Source organism: Dipodomys spectabilis, unplaced genomic scaffold (genome assembly GCF_019054845.1).
Source record: "Dipodomys spectabilis isolate Male_0828 unplaced genomic scaffold, ASM1905484v1 ptg000176l, whole genome shotgun sequence".
NCBI lineage: Eukaryota > Metazoa > Chordata > Mammalia > Rodentia > Heteromyidae > Dipodomys > Dipodomys spectabilis.
This window is the reverse complement of record NW_024870853.1, coordinates 4,524,709-4,541,589: the sequence shown is the minus strand read 5'-3', so window position 1 is coordinate 4,541,589 and position 16,881 is coordinate 4,524,709. Positions and strand designations below refer to the sequence as shown.

Sequence of the window (16,881 nt, the reverse complement as noted above, 5' to 3'; positions counted from 1 at the left end):
CGCTCGCCTGAACAGGAGAGTAGAAAGCTCGGCGGCGGCGGAGGGAGTCTATGCGCGCTGGACAGCAGTGGGAGGTGTGTGCGACTAGCTGTGGCCGCAGACCTTCGGGCTCAACCGCCGGGAGACTAGCACTCGGTGACGGGGCTGCCGGGCTACCGGGCCGAGCTTTCAGAGGCGTAAACTGATGAGACTGGCTGGTTCGGCAGTGTCTCCTTGGTCTTTTAAGTACACTAAGCGGGGACCCGCGCTGAAGTAGAAGCTGTCTAGGGGAGCACAGCCCGGAGTCCCAGTGTGGCACGGAGGAACGGAGCCCGTGCCAGGGCAACCCAATCGGGAGCCTGGGGACCGAGCCCGCGTTTACGGGAGATCCCCGCTTCTTCGCAGGGGTGTCAATCCCGGGACTATCGAGGAGTCTGGACCGTCAACGAATCCTCGGTGGGGAGATCCTATCGGGAAGAGGGCGCGGAGTCCCAGATAGTCTCGGGGAGCCGAGCCGAATCAGGCGGGATCACCCGGGGGCGCCGAGCCCTCGGAGGCCGCAGCTCATGCCAGGGTTGGGGGCGCCTGCCCAGTGAGTCCTCCTGGCCGGCCGGGCGGAGGAGAGCGACACCGAAGCCGGCGGCTACGGAGGATGGGCGCCTGAGTGGCTCGGAGCGAGCGCAGCGCGGCACAGGCAGGCAACGCAAGCTTTGCTGAGGAGGCGCCAGGGGATCCCTCAGTGCATCCTGCCCCCGGGAAGATGGCCCGGCCTGGGCAACGTTGGCTCAGCAAGTGGCTTGTGGCAATGGTCGTGTTAACGCTGTGCCGGCTGGCCACACCGCTGGCGAAGAACCTGGAGCCCGTGTCCTGGAGCTCCCTCAACCCCAAGTGAGTAACTTATCTGGTCTGGTCCCAGGGAATGGGAGGTGCCCCCCCCCCTCCCCCGCTTTTGGAGGTGAGGCCACGCACCCTCCGAGTGAGTGCGGGAGGTGTTTAGAGGAGTGGTGCCCCATTTTGTTTCTAGCTTTTTCTTTTCCTAGTGTTCTCTTGCGGGCAGGCAAGGAAGGGTGCGTCGGGGTGGGGTGGGGGCCATTGAGCTCGGTTGGTTGTGACCCCTCAGCTTCCCGGCCCTTGCTTCCGCACATTGGGACTTGAGAGTCGGGATGGTCGCTTCAGGCAGATGAGGACTCTAGAGCGCACCCGAGAACTGGGTGGGGGAGAGAACGCAGCCCCGTTCAAGGCCCCTGGGAACGTGGTGGGGTTCGGCGAGAGCAGCTCCGGGAGCAAGCTTGACCCGGGCGGGGGAGGGGGGAAAGCCACCGCACAAGTTCTTCCTTTGCTTAGGTGTGGGGAAAACGCGGCATGGGACCCCCAAGCCTGGCTTGGGCCGGGTGGCTGCGCCCGGGTCCCTTCTCCGACTCCTTGCATTTTCATTTCTTTATTCCCTGTCTGTTTGCCTCCCTGGCTTTTCCTTTTGCCGCCCCCCCCCCACCCCTTTTCTCTCTACCGGGGCGGTAGAAAGGCGGGCGCCGCTCCCAGGCTCACAAAGGCGGCTGGTGGAGAGGGGCGGAGTGGGAGAGGGTTGTTGTGTGTGTGAGGGTTCGATCCAGTGCCCGTCGGGGGTCCAATGGAGCCGGCAGTGGAACTGCTTCGAGGGCCAGTCGGGCGGAGAGTGGCAGTGGAGCCAGCGAGGGAGGTGGGTGGGAAGTGAGCGATTCCTGCCCAGGCAGGTCCCTTTGCCCCCCCCCCCCCCCCCTTAAGTCCCTCGGATTGAGAAGCCGTTCGTAGCTTTCTGCAAAGGGATTGGAGGGGGGGGGGGATGGCGATATAAAGGAAATCCTTTCTTTCTCTCTTTCTTCTCTTAACCCCCTCATAATTCCCCCCCCCACCCCGGAACAACACACACCTTTCAGGGCGGTGGCTCAGTGGTTTCTGGGCTGTTTGTGAGGAGCAGCCTGGCTGTTGTAGTGACCTCTGGACCTTTTTCCTCTTTTGGCATTGGAGACTTGAGTTGGAACTCGGGGTCAAAATTGCTCTTCTTCCCTGTTTTCTGGAGGACCCGGCAATGTGTGAACAACCCCAGTTTAGCGGGAAACCAGGGTTGGGGGAGGGCTTGACCTGTCCCATCTATGCTCTGATTTCTGTATCTGCACTTTTCTCCTTGACCACACTTGCTGGGCTCCCACTAACTACACCAGCTCCTGCTGGCCTTGGACGCTTGGGAAAGGGATCCATGTCTCAGCCCTGACATGGGAGAAGGCAGCTTCTTTGGTCCTCTCCCCCTTGGGTTAAGCTAGGGTGGGGGAGATGGCTAAAGCAGGATCAGGGTGGAGGGCTTTGCCTGGCTAAAAGGAAAAGGACTGCAAAGAATTTTACCTCTATGGTATCGAATTGGGTATAGTACTTTTAACTGTGGGGGCCCAAAATAGTTGGGGGACCTGAGGCTGTGAAGCCCAGGGACAAACGTTTAGCAGTGCTAGCTTCTCCCCTGTAAGGGTGGAGGTTGGAAATGCTGTGGAGCCTGGAGAGTTGCAATCTGCCTCGGGTAGCCCATCCTAGGGACTCATGGGAGTGACCTAATTGCTCTCTCTGGTCTCTAATCAGAGATAGCAAGCAGTTCCACAGCTGGAAAAGAGCTTTCCTGCAGAGTCGAGGGTGCTGGGAGGAACTAGATCTTTCTGAGCTTTCTCTCTTTTTGTGTTTAGAGTGATTTGGACCCATTTATAAATTTTGTGAGGGGGGGAGGTGGAAGGTGTATTCCCTCTGCCTGTCCTCTACCCTTTCTACCTTAAGCTTGGGACAGGAATCCTGGGGTGGAGAGGGGGGCAACTCAGCAGAACCTGCCTGAATTCCATGCTATAATACAGCAGATTCTGGAAATGTTCAAGACTGATCCTGGTGCGCTCCCCACCCCTCCAGAGTTCATCTATGCTCAGGGGTCTGGAATGCAGCCTATGTCTGCTGCATGTGTTGGTGTGGGGTGTGGGGCAGGACAGGAGAGAAGCACTGCCCTCCTTTCCCCCTGGGCTCTAGGGGCTGCCACCGCGCCCAACCCTCAAGCTGCTGCCACAGCTTTTCCAATCAACAGCCTCTGTCTCTTTTCCCCTAAACCTCCTGCTCCAGTGAGTTCTCCCTCTCAGGCCCAGACCCGGGTGTGTGGATTGCCTTCTCACACCCTCTGAGCTCCCGCTCACCTCCCCTCTCCAGCTCAGCTCGCAGCTCTCCCTCTTTCACACTCCCTCTCACTCTTAGTCACTCTCTGCCTCTTTTTCTCAAGTCCTTTTGTTTCTTGCACATGCCCGTGCTCTCCCTCTCCCTCGCAGGCTCATTTTCTCTCTTCCCTCCCCTCTTTCCTGGCTTTTGGTCTCTCTCTTCAGCCCTGTCAAGAGCTGGCACCCCCCCCCCCAAAAAAAAATCTCTTAGTGCCTATAAACTCTGCTTAATTGCTTCCTCCTTGGGAAAAAAAAAAATCAAAATAAAGAAGTGGTGGGGCTAGGGATCTGCTTCTAGGTTCCAAGGTGCAAGAAAGCTCCAGTCCTTTCTCCCAAATTGGTGCTGAGGCCTTCTAGGGTGGTATTTTCTGGGTGGCAGATTCTGCCTCCTGGGCCCCTCTTGTCAGATTCACCCCAAGAGTGCAGAGTAGGGAGATGGGTTTGTTCCCAAGTGGAGTTTGGTAGAAACCAGTGTGTGCTCCTGCTGGCCTAGTTGGGGGACTGTAATTTAAATGGTCCCAGGGTGGCCTCCTCCCCCCAACTCCCTTCTTGGGGTGGGGGGTGGGGGGTGGTTTGGGCAGCCGGCAGGCCTCACACTTGAGTCCTCAGCCAAGTCCAGCTGCTATAGTTCAGTTTCAGTCCCATTCTGACCCCTTCCTGCTCCCCACTCAGGTTCCCCCACCCTGCCTGAGATCACATTACAAACCTTCCTTACTGGGGCAGCCGTGGAGATTCTTCTTGACATCCAGGACCCTTGACTTAGCATGGGAGGGGGCAGCTGCAGACCCCAACCCATGCTTGCCTGTTTCAAGTGGAAGGGTTTGGTCCCAGCCCCCTCCCAGCTGTTCTAGCTCATAGTCTTAGGGGAGGCCAACTTAGGGGGCCCCTTTCCGGGGTGGTTAGGGACCTGACCTCTTCTATTCTGGCTGATTGGCTACAGGTGGGGGGCCTGAGGGTGCTGGGAGCCGAGAGGTCTCTACCATACCCTGTTCCCTTGCTTCCCTGCCCCCACAAAGGGCAGCCAGACTAGGGTAAGAAGGGCTTGTGAGGCAGAAAGCCAGGGTTCCCTTTCTTCCTTTTAGGCTTTCTGTTGTCTCATTAATCCAGGTGAATAGGGATGGGCAGGCCTTGTGCATCACTGTTTGCATGGGTTACGGCTAGGAGGAGAGTCTGCTAGCTAGGAGGCTTGTGGTTGCCATGAGAACCCAGGTTTGGAGGATGGTGGTGAAGGGAACTGAAGTGGGGGATACTCAACAGCTACATTTTGAAAATCCCTGTGGGCCATAGAAGCTCTTCTTCCCAAGTGGGTTCTGTGGTAGTGGTTTTGGGGCTGGGTGCTAGCAGCCTGGGAGTGTAAGCACTTTCAGCTTAAATGATACTGCATGGCTGGTGTGCTAAGTAATAGGCAGGCAGCTTTGTGCTACTTACAACGTATCTTCATATATGATCTCATTGGATACTCCCAACAGCCCTGGAAGTAGGTATTGGCCCCATTTTCCAGATAAGGAGGCATTGGCCCAGAAGAGAGAAATGACTTGTTTAAAGGGAACAAAGTTAGGATCTCGGTTTCTTCTTTCCACCCCATTCTGCTGCTTTGGAATCTGGAGGAGACAGGAATGTAAGGTGGGGTTTGGGAAGAGGCTGTGGCTCCCTGCTGCCCCTGGGTTCTCCCTCTCACTTCACAAGTGGGTGAGCACTGTGACTCAGACTCTTCCTGTTTAAGGCTAGAAGTTCTCCAGCTTCACTTAACTTTCCTAGGGAAGCCTGCTTAGGTGACGACCAACTTAGTACCAGCTCTGAGAAGTTCCCTTAGTTCCTCTCTGGACTGATTATCTCTTCCTCTCAGGGACCCACCAAAGCAGACAATGGGCTGGTAAGGGTGGGTGTTCAGCCTCTAGCATACTAGCTTTGGCCAGGTGAGACAGAGAGGAGAGGGCATAGTTCACATAGGTGGGGAGGGTGACTTCCTCTGGGACTCTCCTCTGCCTTCCACAGAGCTGTGTGTGTGCCAGGACCCAGCTGCTGTTCCTGCCCACCCACGCCTGGGCGGGCACTGCTGGGACACGCCAGGCCTGCTCCTGCTGCCTTGGGGGCTGGGTGGAGCTGGGGGAGTGAAAGAGGAGCCTTTAATTTGGGGGCTCCCCACCCTAGCTGGGATGAGAGCAGACTTGAGTTCTGGCTTGGGGTCTGCCCTCCACTACTCTTGCTACCCTGAGGGGTGTAAGCCCAGTAGTGGTGAGGCCAGTAAATCAAGGCCATGGATTAGAGTCTGCTGTCACACATGGACTTGGACAACTTGGGAATCAGGCTTTTTGTTTGGTCACTCTCTGACCACAAGTCACTAGAACCTGAGGAAAGGGTTAGAGGGAAAGAAGTAAAGACCTGGTCGGATGTGGACAGTGTCCTGGCCATGACTGTTCCAGCCACAAATTTTGCCCCTGGAAATCACATGTAGGTGGAAGAAAGGCCCATCTAGACAAAAGATGTGTGAGGTAGAGAGTGGGAGCCATTGGTTTCTGACCAGTCCAGGACCTTGGGGGCTACTGTCACCAGATTCTCTCAACTTTACATGTCCCAGGATTCTTTTGAGCAGTCATGGTGATACTTATAGGTAGAAAGGTCGAAAGACAAATGGATTTGAGCTGGAGAGGAAAGGAAAGGGCAGTTCCATAAGACAGGAGCTGAAATAATTCAGGTTGCCACCCCACGTCCTTTTACTCCCTGGGGTGGCTCCCTGGGGTCCCAGGGATATCAGAGGCTAAGGAGGGAAGACCTCAGGTTACCATGGAGACCTGCTTCAGGCTTCCTGCTGGGCCATGTCAATCCCCTTATTTGCCAGAAAAGGGCTTTGTCTGGGGGTGGCCCCAGGCAAGAAAGCTTGGCTTGATGGAGGGGGGGGGGGTAGTAGTTTTTGAAATGTGGGTTTTTGAAATGAACTTAGACTTTTTAAAGTTTAAATTACAGATTGCCTCTTCTCTCCTACTCCTATTCCTAACCAGTTGAGGAAAAGAGAAGCTTATTGGGTTCCTTGTAGGGTATCACTAGCATTGTACCTGGCTTCAGGCTTCATTCTCACTGTCTACAATGCTACTCCTTGTAATCCCTGGTACTTTCTTGGGCTTCCTGCAGACCATGTTTTCCCAGTTAGGGGGAGGATACTAAGAAAGTACCAGTGTGGAGGATTGGGGTCAGGGATGCAGATCTCATCAAGCCCCTTTTCCTTTCACACTTTAGAGGAGGAAGGTGAGGTTTTTCTGCCAGCTGCTATGCAAATGAGCTGATGAATATTTATGAAGTCTGTTCACTAAGGTTGGAGAGACTCTGAGGGGTGTTGGGGGCAATAGTCCTTTCTTCTCCCCCTCCCCCACCATGTAGACATCTGTTTTCTCTGTGTCTCTGGGTTCAAGGTAGATTCCCTGAGTTAGCAAAAAGCCCTATTCTGATTTAGGGCTCTGGAATGTGAGCAGTGCAGATGAATCTCTGCTGAGAGATCTAGGGCCAAGAGTAAGCTGGCCTTTTCCCCTTTCCATGCCCAATATGTAGGTACATTTGAATGTATTGTTGAGGTGCAACTGTACGAAGATCAGTCAAGGTGTTGAGGTCCTCTTAGAATCCTAGGGATTCAGCCGGGTGCTGGTGGCTCACGCCTGTAATCCTAAACTACCCAGGGGGCTGAGATCTGAGGATCGCAGTTCAAAGCCAGCTAGTGCAGGAAAGTTCGTGAGACTCTTATCTCCAATTAACCACCAGAAAACTGCAAGTGGTATTGTGGCTTAAAGTGGTAGGGTGCTAGTCTTGAGCAAAAAAGCTCAGGGACAGCACCCAGGTCCTGAGTTCAGATACCACAACAGAGAAGACAGAGAGAGATGGGGTGGTAGGGAAGGAGGGAGGGGGGGAGAGAGAGGGAGGGAAGGAAAGAGAGAGGAGGGAAGGAAAGAGAGGGAGAGGGAGAAGGAGAGGGAGGGGGAGAGGGAAAGGAAGAGAGGGAGAGGGAAGGAGGGAGGGAGAGAGAGAGAGAGAGAGAGAGAGAGAGAGAGAGAGAGAGAGAGAGAGAGAGAGAGAGAGAGAGAGAGAGAGAGAGCACACGAGCCGAGCGCAAACCTATCCTAAGGCTTGCCATCCTGGGTGGGCTAAGCTCCTGATTGGATTTGTGCATCTCTCTCCAATGACAATGTTCATCACATCATTCCTCTCACATTGTGAAGAGCCTGGACTGGGTGGGTCTCTTAAAGTTCCTTTGGGCTCTAAGATGTTAGAAATAATTTAATTCTGCCATCTGGACAGAATGAGTGTGAGCACTGGAAAGTTAAAAAATGCCCTGGAAATTACAGAATCTTTGATGAAACTTGGAAGCTTTGCATGGTGAATGTGGTAGGGGAATTCACCTTTAAATGTTTATTTGGGACTCTACTGCATCTGTACTTCCTTTCTGGCCTTGTGGAGATGGAGACTTAGGGAGCAAAGGGGAAGCCATCTTACTCTGGTGCTGGCTAGCTTCATTGACCATCCTGCACCTCAAGATGGCAGCTTTCAGTTTAGGGGAGCATCACATGACGTTGATGGAGGGCTGATTTTCCTTTTTTTTCTTTTCTTTTCTTTTTTTTTTTGTTCCAGTCGTGGGGCCTGAACTCTGGGCCTGGGCGCTGTCCCTCAGCTCTTCAGCTCAAGGCTAGCGCTCTACCACTTGAGCCACAGTGCTACTTCCGGCTTTTTTCTTTTTGCTTATGTGGTGCTAAGGAATCAAACCCAGGGCCTCTGGCATGCAAGGCAAGCGCTCTACCACTGAGCCACCTTCCCAGCCCTGATTTTCTTTATCTACATGATTCCCTTGGTCAGTTTCCCTCCTCACCTAGTGAGGTATTAAGTCCCTTCCTTGGATGAAGACAGAAATTAACAATGTGAAGACATTTCTCAGAGTTTCCTGTAGGCCCTCAGTGCTTGTCTCTTCTGTATCCTGGCCCTCAGGAAATGGAACCACTCTCTTTCCAGATGATTATGGTAGCTTTATATACTGGTATTCTGTTTTATATCGCTTTATGTACTGCCACACTGGACAATATTCTTCTCCATTGTGTTTGTTTGTTTCTTTTTGCTGATACTGGGGCTTGAACTCAGGACCTGGATGCTGTCCCTTAGCTTTTTCTCTCAAGGCTGGCACTCTTACCACTTGAGCCACACCTTCACTTCAGGCTTTTGCTGTCTAATTATAGATGAGTTGCAAGGACTTTTCTGGCCAGGTTCTTTTTTTTTTTTAATTGTGAAAATACTGTACAGAGGAGTTACAATTACATGAGCAAGGTAATGAGTACATTTCTTATCAACATTGTTGCCTCCTCCTTTGTTTCTCCTTCCTCTGGCCAGGTTCTTTAGAAGCCTTGATCCTAAATCACAATCTCCTGAGTAGCTATGGTTATAGGTGTGAACCATTGGCACTGACTAGCTTGTTTTAAAGCTTGTTTTTATCCCTCCATTGTCCTTTCTGCCAGTGGGTTTGTAACCAGTGGGATGAAACTTACATTGCTTGGTGGTGGTCCTTGAGAGCTTTCAATCTGGACCTAATTGATTTTTGTTCCTCTCTACCTTCTCCAATCCCTTAGGTTTTATGTCGCAGACCCTGTTGTCTACTATTGTTATCTATTGATTTCTCATCCCTCTCCCAGAACCTACCCTCCTCCTGCCCTTCCCGTGGAACCATCTCTGACCATTGTGCTCAGAAGGCCCATCAGTCTTCCTTGTATTGCCTCCATCCCTAGCTGTTTTTGAAACACTACCCGCACATGTAACTTGCAGCTATTTGGGGATACCTATTGCTGTAGTGTGCACCATTTACTTTTCTGGGGCAAACAAATTTATAGTCTATAGGACTGTATCAGCTCTTCCTATTTCCAGCCTACTAAAAATGAGATGGGACTCTCAGGTACTTCCTATTAGTATCTGACTTCTTCATGATAGACTATCTTTTTTTGTTGGTTATAGGTCTTGAACTCTGGGCTTGGTTGCTATCCCTCAGCTCTTCAGCTCAAGGCTAGCACTCTTATCACTTGGGCCACAGCTCCACTTCCAGTTTTCTGTTGGCTAACTGGAGATAAGAGTCTCATGGACTGTCCTGCCCCGGCTGGCTTTGAACTGTGATGCTCAGATCTCAGCCTCCTAAGTGGCTAGAATTATAGGCGTGGGCCACCGGCACCTCGATATACTATTTCTAAGAAGTATTTAAGCATAATAAGTACCTACTGTGTGCTGCTAGGTGCTGACCATGCACTTTTGTTTCCCCCTCCACAACCTTGATAAGGCTCTTCCCACCCCCAGTGTGTAAGTGAAGGAAATGAAGTTCAGAGATACTAGACGGCTCATCAGGACCACAGAGCTATGTCCTTTCTTTAACATGGTACCACATTACTCTTAGCTCTGCTGTGCCCCAGCTTGGAAAAAAGCCAACGGAGCTCTATTCTTAATGTACTTTCTAATGCCCAGGGGATCCTGGGCCACCAACCACTCTTGTTTCCCCCAGATTTAACACTAAAACCCATGCTTAAGGTCTTCTTCTATGTCCTTTAAGGATCTCGACTAGGAGTGGTGTGGAGGTGATGAATGGGGTTCTGGGGCCCCATTTACTATAATCTGTTGGCCCTGGTTAGACCCCTTCTTCTTTCTCTTTGTTCTTGAGGCTACTCAAGATTGAAGGTTCAAACTCTTACATTATGAGAGGAGGGGTCACCAATAGGATATTTATAAGGATATATCTGATTAGAAACCATGGCCCCCATCTCTTGGCTGAGTGATGTGTTTCTTCCTACCTCCCCTATCACGCACAAGATTAGCAAGGGGGAGGGGGAGGGGAAGACATGGGTCCCAGACAGGTTGAGCCTCCCTTAGCCTTTGGCTGGGATCTGCGGGGGTAGGAGCTAAGGCAAGTGTGGGCTTGTGTGTGTGTGTGTGTGTGTGTGTGTGTGTGTGTGTGTGTGTGTGTGTGTGTGTGTGTGTGTGTGTCTAGGTAGGTAGGTAGCAGCAGCCATGAAAGAATGTGAGTTGTTGGGGGAGGGGTTCAGGTGCCACCTTCAGGCAGCCTGGGCCTGACACTTTGGTACCCAGCCCATTTGGCCACGTCAGTCCCCTGCGGAAATGCCACATTAGGACAAAGGGCTCCCCCAGCCAGGCAGTGCCCCACCCTGCCAAGCATTCAAAGCCTGGCAGCCTTGCCTATGGGCCACCCCTTCCACACCCTGCTGGCAGTGTGTTTCTGTCTCCCCACCCCCAACATGAAGTTTAAGGAACAGTGGAAGGCCTACTCTCACCATTCCTACCATGTTGCCCCAGCCCAGCCTCTCATGGATTATTCTCCTGGTTCTGTGATATCTTGGGCCCTGCAACCCTGAGGCTGACCATCTCTTCTCTCCTGGGCAGGTTCCTGAGTGGGAAGGGCTTGGTGATCTATCCGAAGATTGGAGACAAGCTGGACATTATCTGCCCCCGAGCAGAAGCGGGGCGGCCCTATGAGTACTACAAGCTGTACTTGGTACGGCCAGAACAGGCAGCTGCCTGCAGTACTGTGCTGGACCCCAACGTGCTAGTCACCTGCAACAGACCACAGCAAGAAATCCGCTTTACCATCAAGTTCCAGGAGTTCAGCCCCAACTACATGGGCCTGGAGTTCAAAAAGTACCATGATTACTACATTACCTGTGAGTCCCTATACTCACATTGTATGCTTTTCTCCCTAAGCTTAGCTTCCTGCCTCCTCACAGTAGTGGGAGCTTCAGTGTGGTGCCCAGCTACCTCACACAGTTGAAGCTCTGCCTGATCTGATCCCCTTTGAAGACTAGCATGCTCTCCTCCTTGCCTGGCCTTGAAATTCTGGACCCAACAATCACCATGTGGCCTCTTGCCAGATTGCCTTGGCTCCAGGGCTTGAGTGGAAGAGGCCTCTGATCATGTTGCGTTCTCTCTTTCTTGGGAATGGCTAGGTTGGCAGAGCCTTTTGGGATCAGACAGTTCTTCCTTGGAAACTGAGGGCCTAAAAGATGAGCAGGGGCTGGGAATATAGTTCAGTAGTAGTATTTATCTGGTATTATAAGGCTGTGACTTCCATCCCCAGCATAAAAACAGAAAGGTGAATGGGCTTCTTGCTGTAGGCCACATAATGAGTTAGAGAAAGGATTGAGACTTCAGCTTGGTTCTCCTTACCCCCAATCTAGAATTCCTTCCAGGCTTCTCAAAGCCCCTTTCATAATGCCAGTTTCATTGCTTGCCCTCTGGGAAGCAGCTCCCAGTGAGAAGGCACACCTTAGTATTGCCTACTTATGAGGAGCAGAGCCCATAGAGAGGGGTTGGGCTTGGCCTGGCTGAACTGGGCTACTTTATTCTTAGTGGGAGGGAGGTGAAGAGGGAGGGAAAGCAGAAGAAGGGTTCATGAGTAAATCAGAGCTGCTTGCCACACTTCACCCCTAGTAGCCATTCTAGGCCATTCTTCCTAGATGACTCTGTGTTACTGTTGTTGAGGCAGCACTGGGGTTTCTGGGTAAGGATGGCAGACATGTTCCCTCTTCCCAACTTCTATCTGCTTTGGTATCTTCCTGCAGCCACATCTAATGGGAGCCTGGAGGGGCTGGAGAACCGGGAGGGAGGTGTATGCCGTACACGCACCATGAAGATTGTCATGAAAGTTGGACAAGGTAAATACTCAGGCTGACTGGGTATGTTGGGAGTGAGGGAGGGGCCAGAGCTTTGAGTAGCTGAGGTCCAATATTAAGGCCATTCTTCTTTTTTTAATTTTTTATTGTAAATATACTATACAGAGAGTGACAGTTACATGAGCAAGGTAATGAGTACACTTCCTATTGAGCCTTGTTACCCCCTCCATTGTTTTCCCCCCACCATCCCTTCTCTTCCTACCTTCCCCGAGGTTCTTTTTTTTTTTAATTGTGATTAAGTGATTACATAATTTCCCAAATTTCACAGTATTATGGAATAATGATGCTCATTTAAAGTCACAAGTTCATTCTAAGTTTCCTGGAGCAAATTGTCTATCACAGTCAATAACATATAACGGTGTACACATATACACCATACATGTGATCAGCAGCATGGGGATATTTAGTAGTGGTTCGACCAGATGAGTGGGAGTTCTTTGTTTCTTAAGTCCTGTTAATTTTGTCGTATCACCTAACATTTTGGATTTAGCATCCACTTATCAGGGAGACCATGTACCGTTTGTCTCTTTGCTCTTGGCTTACCTCGCTCAACATGATTCCTTCTAGCATTGAGGCCATTCTTTATTTTTTTTTTTGGTCGGTCGTGGGGCTTGAACTCTGGGCCTGGGTGCTGTCCCTCAGCTCTTCAGCTCAAGACGAGCACTCTACCACTTGAGCTACAGCACCACTTCCTGTTTTCTGGTGGTTTATTGGAGATAGGAGTCTCACGGTCTCTCCTGCCCGGGCTGGCTTTGAACTGCGATCCTCAGATCTCAGCCTCCTGAGTAGCTAGGATTACAGGCGTGAGCCACCAGCGTGATTAAGTGTGTTCATGCTAGCAGAATCCTGAGTCCCACCTTCTCACCTGTCTCCTTGCTCTCAGATCCCAATGCTGTGACACCTGAGCAACTAACTACCAGCCGGCCCAGCAAGGAGGCAGACAACACTGTCAAGACAGCCACCCAGGCCCCTGGCCGGGGCCACCAGGGTGACTCTGATGGCAAGCATGGTAAGTTTAGACAGGTGATTCTTAAAGGGCAGAAGTCATTATTGCTCAGTTGCCTTCTTTGCCCTGTGTCTAAAGAAATGCAGGCTGAGTCCAGCCTGAGACCTGCTATGTATCTCCTGGCAAACATGGGTGACAGCAAGAACCATGACTGTTTCTTCATCTCTTGTTTGTGGCCATTTGTGTTGGCCACGTCATCTTCCTCAGGCTGACCGTTCCTTCCTTTCCTTCCCCCTTCCTCAGAGACTGTGAACCAGGAAGAGAAGAGTGGCTCAGGTGCAGGTGGGGGCAGCAGCGGGGACGCCGACAGCTTCTTCAACTCCAAGGTGGCATTGTTTGCAGCCGTTGGTGCTGGCTGTGTCATCTTCCTTCTCATCATCATCTTCCTGACCGTCCTACTACTTAAGCTGCGCAAGCGACACCGCAAGCACACACAGCAGCGAGCCGCTGCCCTGTCACTCAGTACCCTGGCCAGTCCTAAAGGGGGTAGTGGCACAGCGGGCACTGAGCCCAGCGACATCATCATCCCTTTACGGACTACAGAGAACAACTACTGCCCCCACTATGAGAAGGTGAGTGGGGACTACGGGCACCCCGTCTACATCGTCCAGGAGATGCCACCCCAGAGCCCAGCGAACATCTACTACAAGGTCTGAGTGCCCAAAGCAGCTTTGAGCCCCGAGGGACAGATGGCCTGGATGGACCTCTCCTTTGTCCCCCACACCCTTCCCCTTGCCAGCTGTGCCCACCTTTGTATTTAGTTTTGTAGTTTCTTGGCTTTTATAATTCCCCTTTTTCCTGCCCCCTGGGCTTTGGAGGGGGGTGCTTGTGACCCTGACCCCCATGCTCTCGTGCCTTCCCCCTCTGGCCAGGCCTGTGGGCTCTGTGGGGGCGCCCTTTCTTGGAGGGCAGGGTTGGACACTGATGGACAGTAGGCAGGGAGACAGCCCCCTGGCCCTGCCCCCTCCCTCACCCCCTTTCCCTTTCCCAGGACTGCTCGTCCACTATCATCATCACTGTTTTTTAATGCTTTTATGTTCGTTTTTTTTTAGCTGTCAACTCATTTTCATCTGTTTTTTGAATAAAAATGGAAAAAATGTACAAGGTAGCCCCTCCCCAGGCTTTCTGAGCCTGGCCTGACCCAGTATAGGAGGGCCTGGGGCAGGATGTGGCCAGCCAGGAAGCATAGGATGGCATTTCTTTTATAGACTCCTTGGTATTTCAGGGGTGGGGTGTGGGGGAGGGCTGGCCAGGGCTGTTCCTGACCACAAGGGAATAGGAGAGTGCTACTGGGCAAAGTGTCCCACCATCCACTCCTGACCCTCCTTCCATAAAGCTCATCCTGGCAGTGGGGTAATGGCTGCCACCCTTCCACCAAAAAAAAAAAAAAATCCCATCCTTATGGGATTCTTGGGCATCTCCTGCCTCTCTTACTCTCACAGTAATTAATGTCTTAATTGGCTGTTGCCTGGGGAACAAGAGAGCTGCTTCAGGCAGATGACCTCATGGGGGGTGGAGGGAGATGAGGTGCCCAGGTGGCTATTTGCCCTGCAGAGCTGGGAGTTCCCTACCGCCCTGTTCTCTTCTTAACTTTGGCATTCTTTGGCCTGGTAGGGAAATAGAGACCCGAGGTGGAGACCTATGTGGGTATAAAGCCAGGTGGCCCGCTTCTTTTCTGGGTTCTAGCACAAGTAGGGTACCTTTACCCAATCTGGTTCCCACTGCCCCTCCCCACCTACGGGCTGGGGCCTGGAAAGAGGAAGAGGCTGCCTGGGGCTGGGCCAGCCTGCAGTGCACTTTGACCCCTGCTCCTTGCTAGCATGGCTGCTAACAGACTCCAGTGAGCCTTGCAGGAAGGCACTCCCAGTGGCCATGGAAGGAAGGAGTTGGGCCTTCTACCAGCCACCTCCCTCCACATTGCCTCCTGGCCGGCTGCCCACCCTAGTGCCAGGTGGGAGAGAGAGGAGAACAGCCAGCCCCTTCCAGGTGGCAATTGGAAGGGGTTTTTTTTTGTTTGTTTTGTTTTTGTTTCTGTTGCCATTTGTGTAAATACTAGTCTTTTTGGAAGAAATAATGTAAAGATGTTTTGTATAAACTCCGAATTATTTTCTTGTTGCTTTTTTCTTAGAAAAAAATGAGAACTAAAAAAATTAACCACATGGAGAACTGGGTGTAAAATGGTGTCATGGTGTTGGGGAATTGAGTGTGAACTGTGAACATTTGTGTACACAGGAGTGTGTTTGTGTACATGCACACATGTGTGAGATTTCCTATAGCCAAATCATGGTTCATCCAGATAGGTATGGGGAAGTGGAAGGGGGTGCTATCCAAGGGGAGCAAGACATTTCAAGTGCCTGTGCATCTCACTCTGTTCCTCCCCCCCCCCCCCAGTTTTCTGCCCTATTGTTCTGCTATAATGAGCTTAGGTCCATTTCCATCCCCCCCCCCCCCCAATCTATCCTGTCACAGGCCATAGGCAGCACATTCAATGAAGAAGGTTTGATGGGGGGAGGAGGTGTTCCCATGGGGACTTGGGTGTGTCTACAGGTAGTGCCACCACCTGGCTGGGGCTAGATCTGGACCTGCTGGCAGGCCCAGCCCTGCCCTGCCTCAGGATGCCTGGAGGTGGATAGAAATAACTTCCCAAGAGCTGAGCCTCTGCTGCTCCCACTGAATACTAGGGTGTTTTGAGACTTCCCAGTTAACTTTCCAGACAGAATGAACTCCTCTTTCCTGTCTTCAGAGCTGGGCAACAGCATAGCTCCAACCATGATCTATTTGGGGGCTTCTGTCCGGTAGTGGAGGCCCTCAGGCTAGAGCAGCCCTGAGCACCCAACCTCCCTCCCACAGGCTGATGAGTAACTTGCCCAGGTCAGAGAATGAAGTGAAAGCCCTCAAGATGATTTGGCTTCTATCCTTCAACAGAGTTGCAGGCTTGTCGGCCCAGGGCCTTCCTGCTTCAGCCTGGAGCAGCCTGTAGGGCTTTTCAGGGGTTATTCATAAAGACACTTAACACATATGTCAGAGGAGGAGGACAAGTGAAATCCCATAACTGAAAATGGGTAAGAAGGCAAGAGAAGAAAGGAGGAAGGAAGGGAAAGGTGAGTTAAGGGATCCAGTGCAGAAAACCCCAGTAAGCCATCCAAGGAGCAGGCAGGGTTCTGTGGGAAGTAGGGAATGCATGGAGAAGGAAGGGGGAGGAGAGCCCTGGGAACACAGGGCAGGGCAGGAGGGAGGAGGCTGGGCTAGAGCAAGGCTGGGCCTGGCTGGGGTGCTCCTGGAGCCAGCTGGGGCAGAGGCTGTTTATTTGGTTTCTCATTAACCAAAGGAAGTGCCTGGATCAGATGAGGCCTCTGCTGTTTGACTGCCTGCCCAGAGTAGGGCCTGGCTTGTGCTGGGGGTCTCTAACTAGGGCTGGTTCAGGCCAGATTATTACCTCCAGTTGAGGTAATGCTAGACCCAGGTTAGATGAGTCTTTTAGTCCTCCCCCCACCCCACCCCACCCCACCCCACCCCACCCTGCACTACAGGGTACCAGCTGTCCTTGCTGGTGACACATGGGAGATGGAGTCCCTGGGAGTCTAGGGAGTAAGCTGTGGGCATGTAAAGTAAAACACTAGGAGAGGGCCAAGGAAAGCATGAAGAGTTCACCCAACAGCCCAGGATATTTGTGACTAGGTCTTGCCCAGCATGGATGCTGTAGCTGGCACTACTTTGTATTCCTTGTTTCACAGTGTCCAACACATATTTTATCTCTAAAATGCCACTGTGAGGGTGGCAGGTGGTGAATTATTTGCCTCACCCTTGAAAGGAAGAAACAGACACCCTACTAGGGGCTATAATTTGCCCCCAAATGCACATCAAGTAGACAGGGGTATTAGGATTCAAGATTAGACCTTTTATTACACTAGGAGTAAATGAGAGTGAGGGGTGTGACTCCCATTCTCTTCTACTCCCCAACTTCTTGCCTCTTTCTTGAGAATCTTGAAGAACA

General features: G+C 52.0%; 1 protein-coding gene across 1 annotated transcript; it reads left to right on the top strand.

Moving 5' to 3' along the window:
• Nucleotides 1-22: 22 nt before the first annotated feature.
• Nucleotides 23-14,994, top strand: Efnb1 (ephrin B1). Its single transcript, XM_042694912.1, has 5 exons — nucleotides 23-867; nucleotides 10,596-10,873; nucleotides 11,771-11,863; nucleotides 12,765-12,890; nucleotides 13,131-14,994. Exons 1-5 carry the CDS (start codon nucleotides 740-742, stop codon nucleotides 13,541-13,543), a joined length of 1,038 nt encoding a protein of 345 aa, XP_042550846.1. The 5' UTR covers nucleotides 23-739; the 3' UTR covers nucleotides 13,544-14,994.
• Nucleotides 14,995-16,881: the final 1,887 nt, after the last annotated feature.

What these genes read in the sequence shown, in the direction of transcription:
- Efnb1 (XM_042694912.1), top strand. Translation starts at nt 740, where the DNA reads ATGGCCCGGCCTGGGCAACGTTGGCTCAGCAAGTGGCTTGTGGCAATG. An exon ending in TGGAGCTCCCTCAACCCCAA is followed by an intron (nt 868 to 10,595) that starts GTGAGTAACTTA and finishes TCTCCTGGGCAG; the next exon opens with GTTCCTGAGTGGGAAGGGCT. An exon ending in TGTCATGAAAGTTGGACAAG is followed by an intron (nt 11,864 to 12,764) that starts GTAAATACTCAG and finishes CCTTGCTCTCAG; the next exon opens with ATCCCAATGCTGTGACACCT.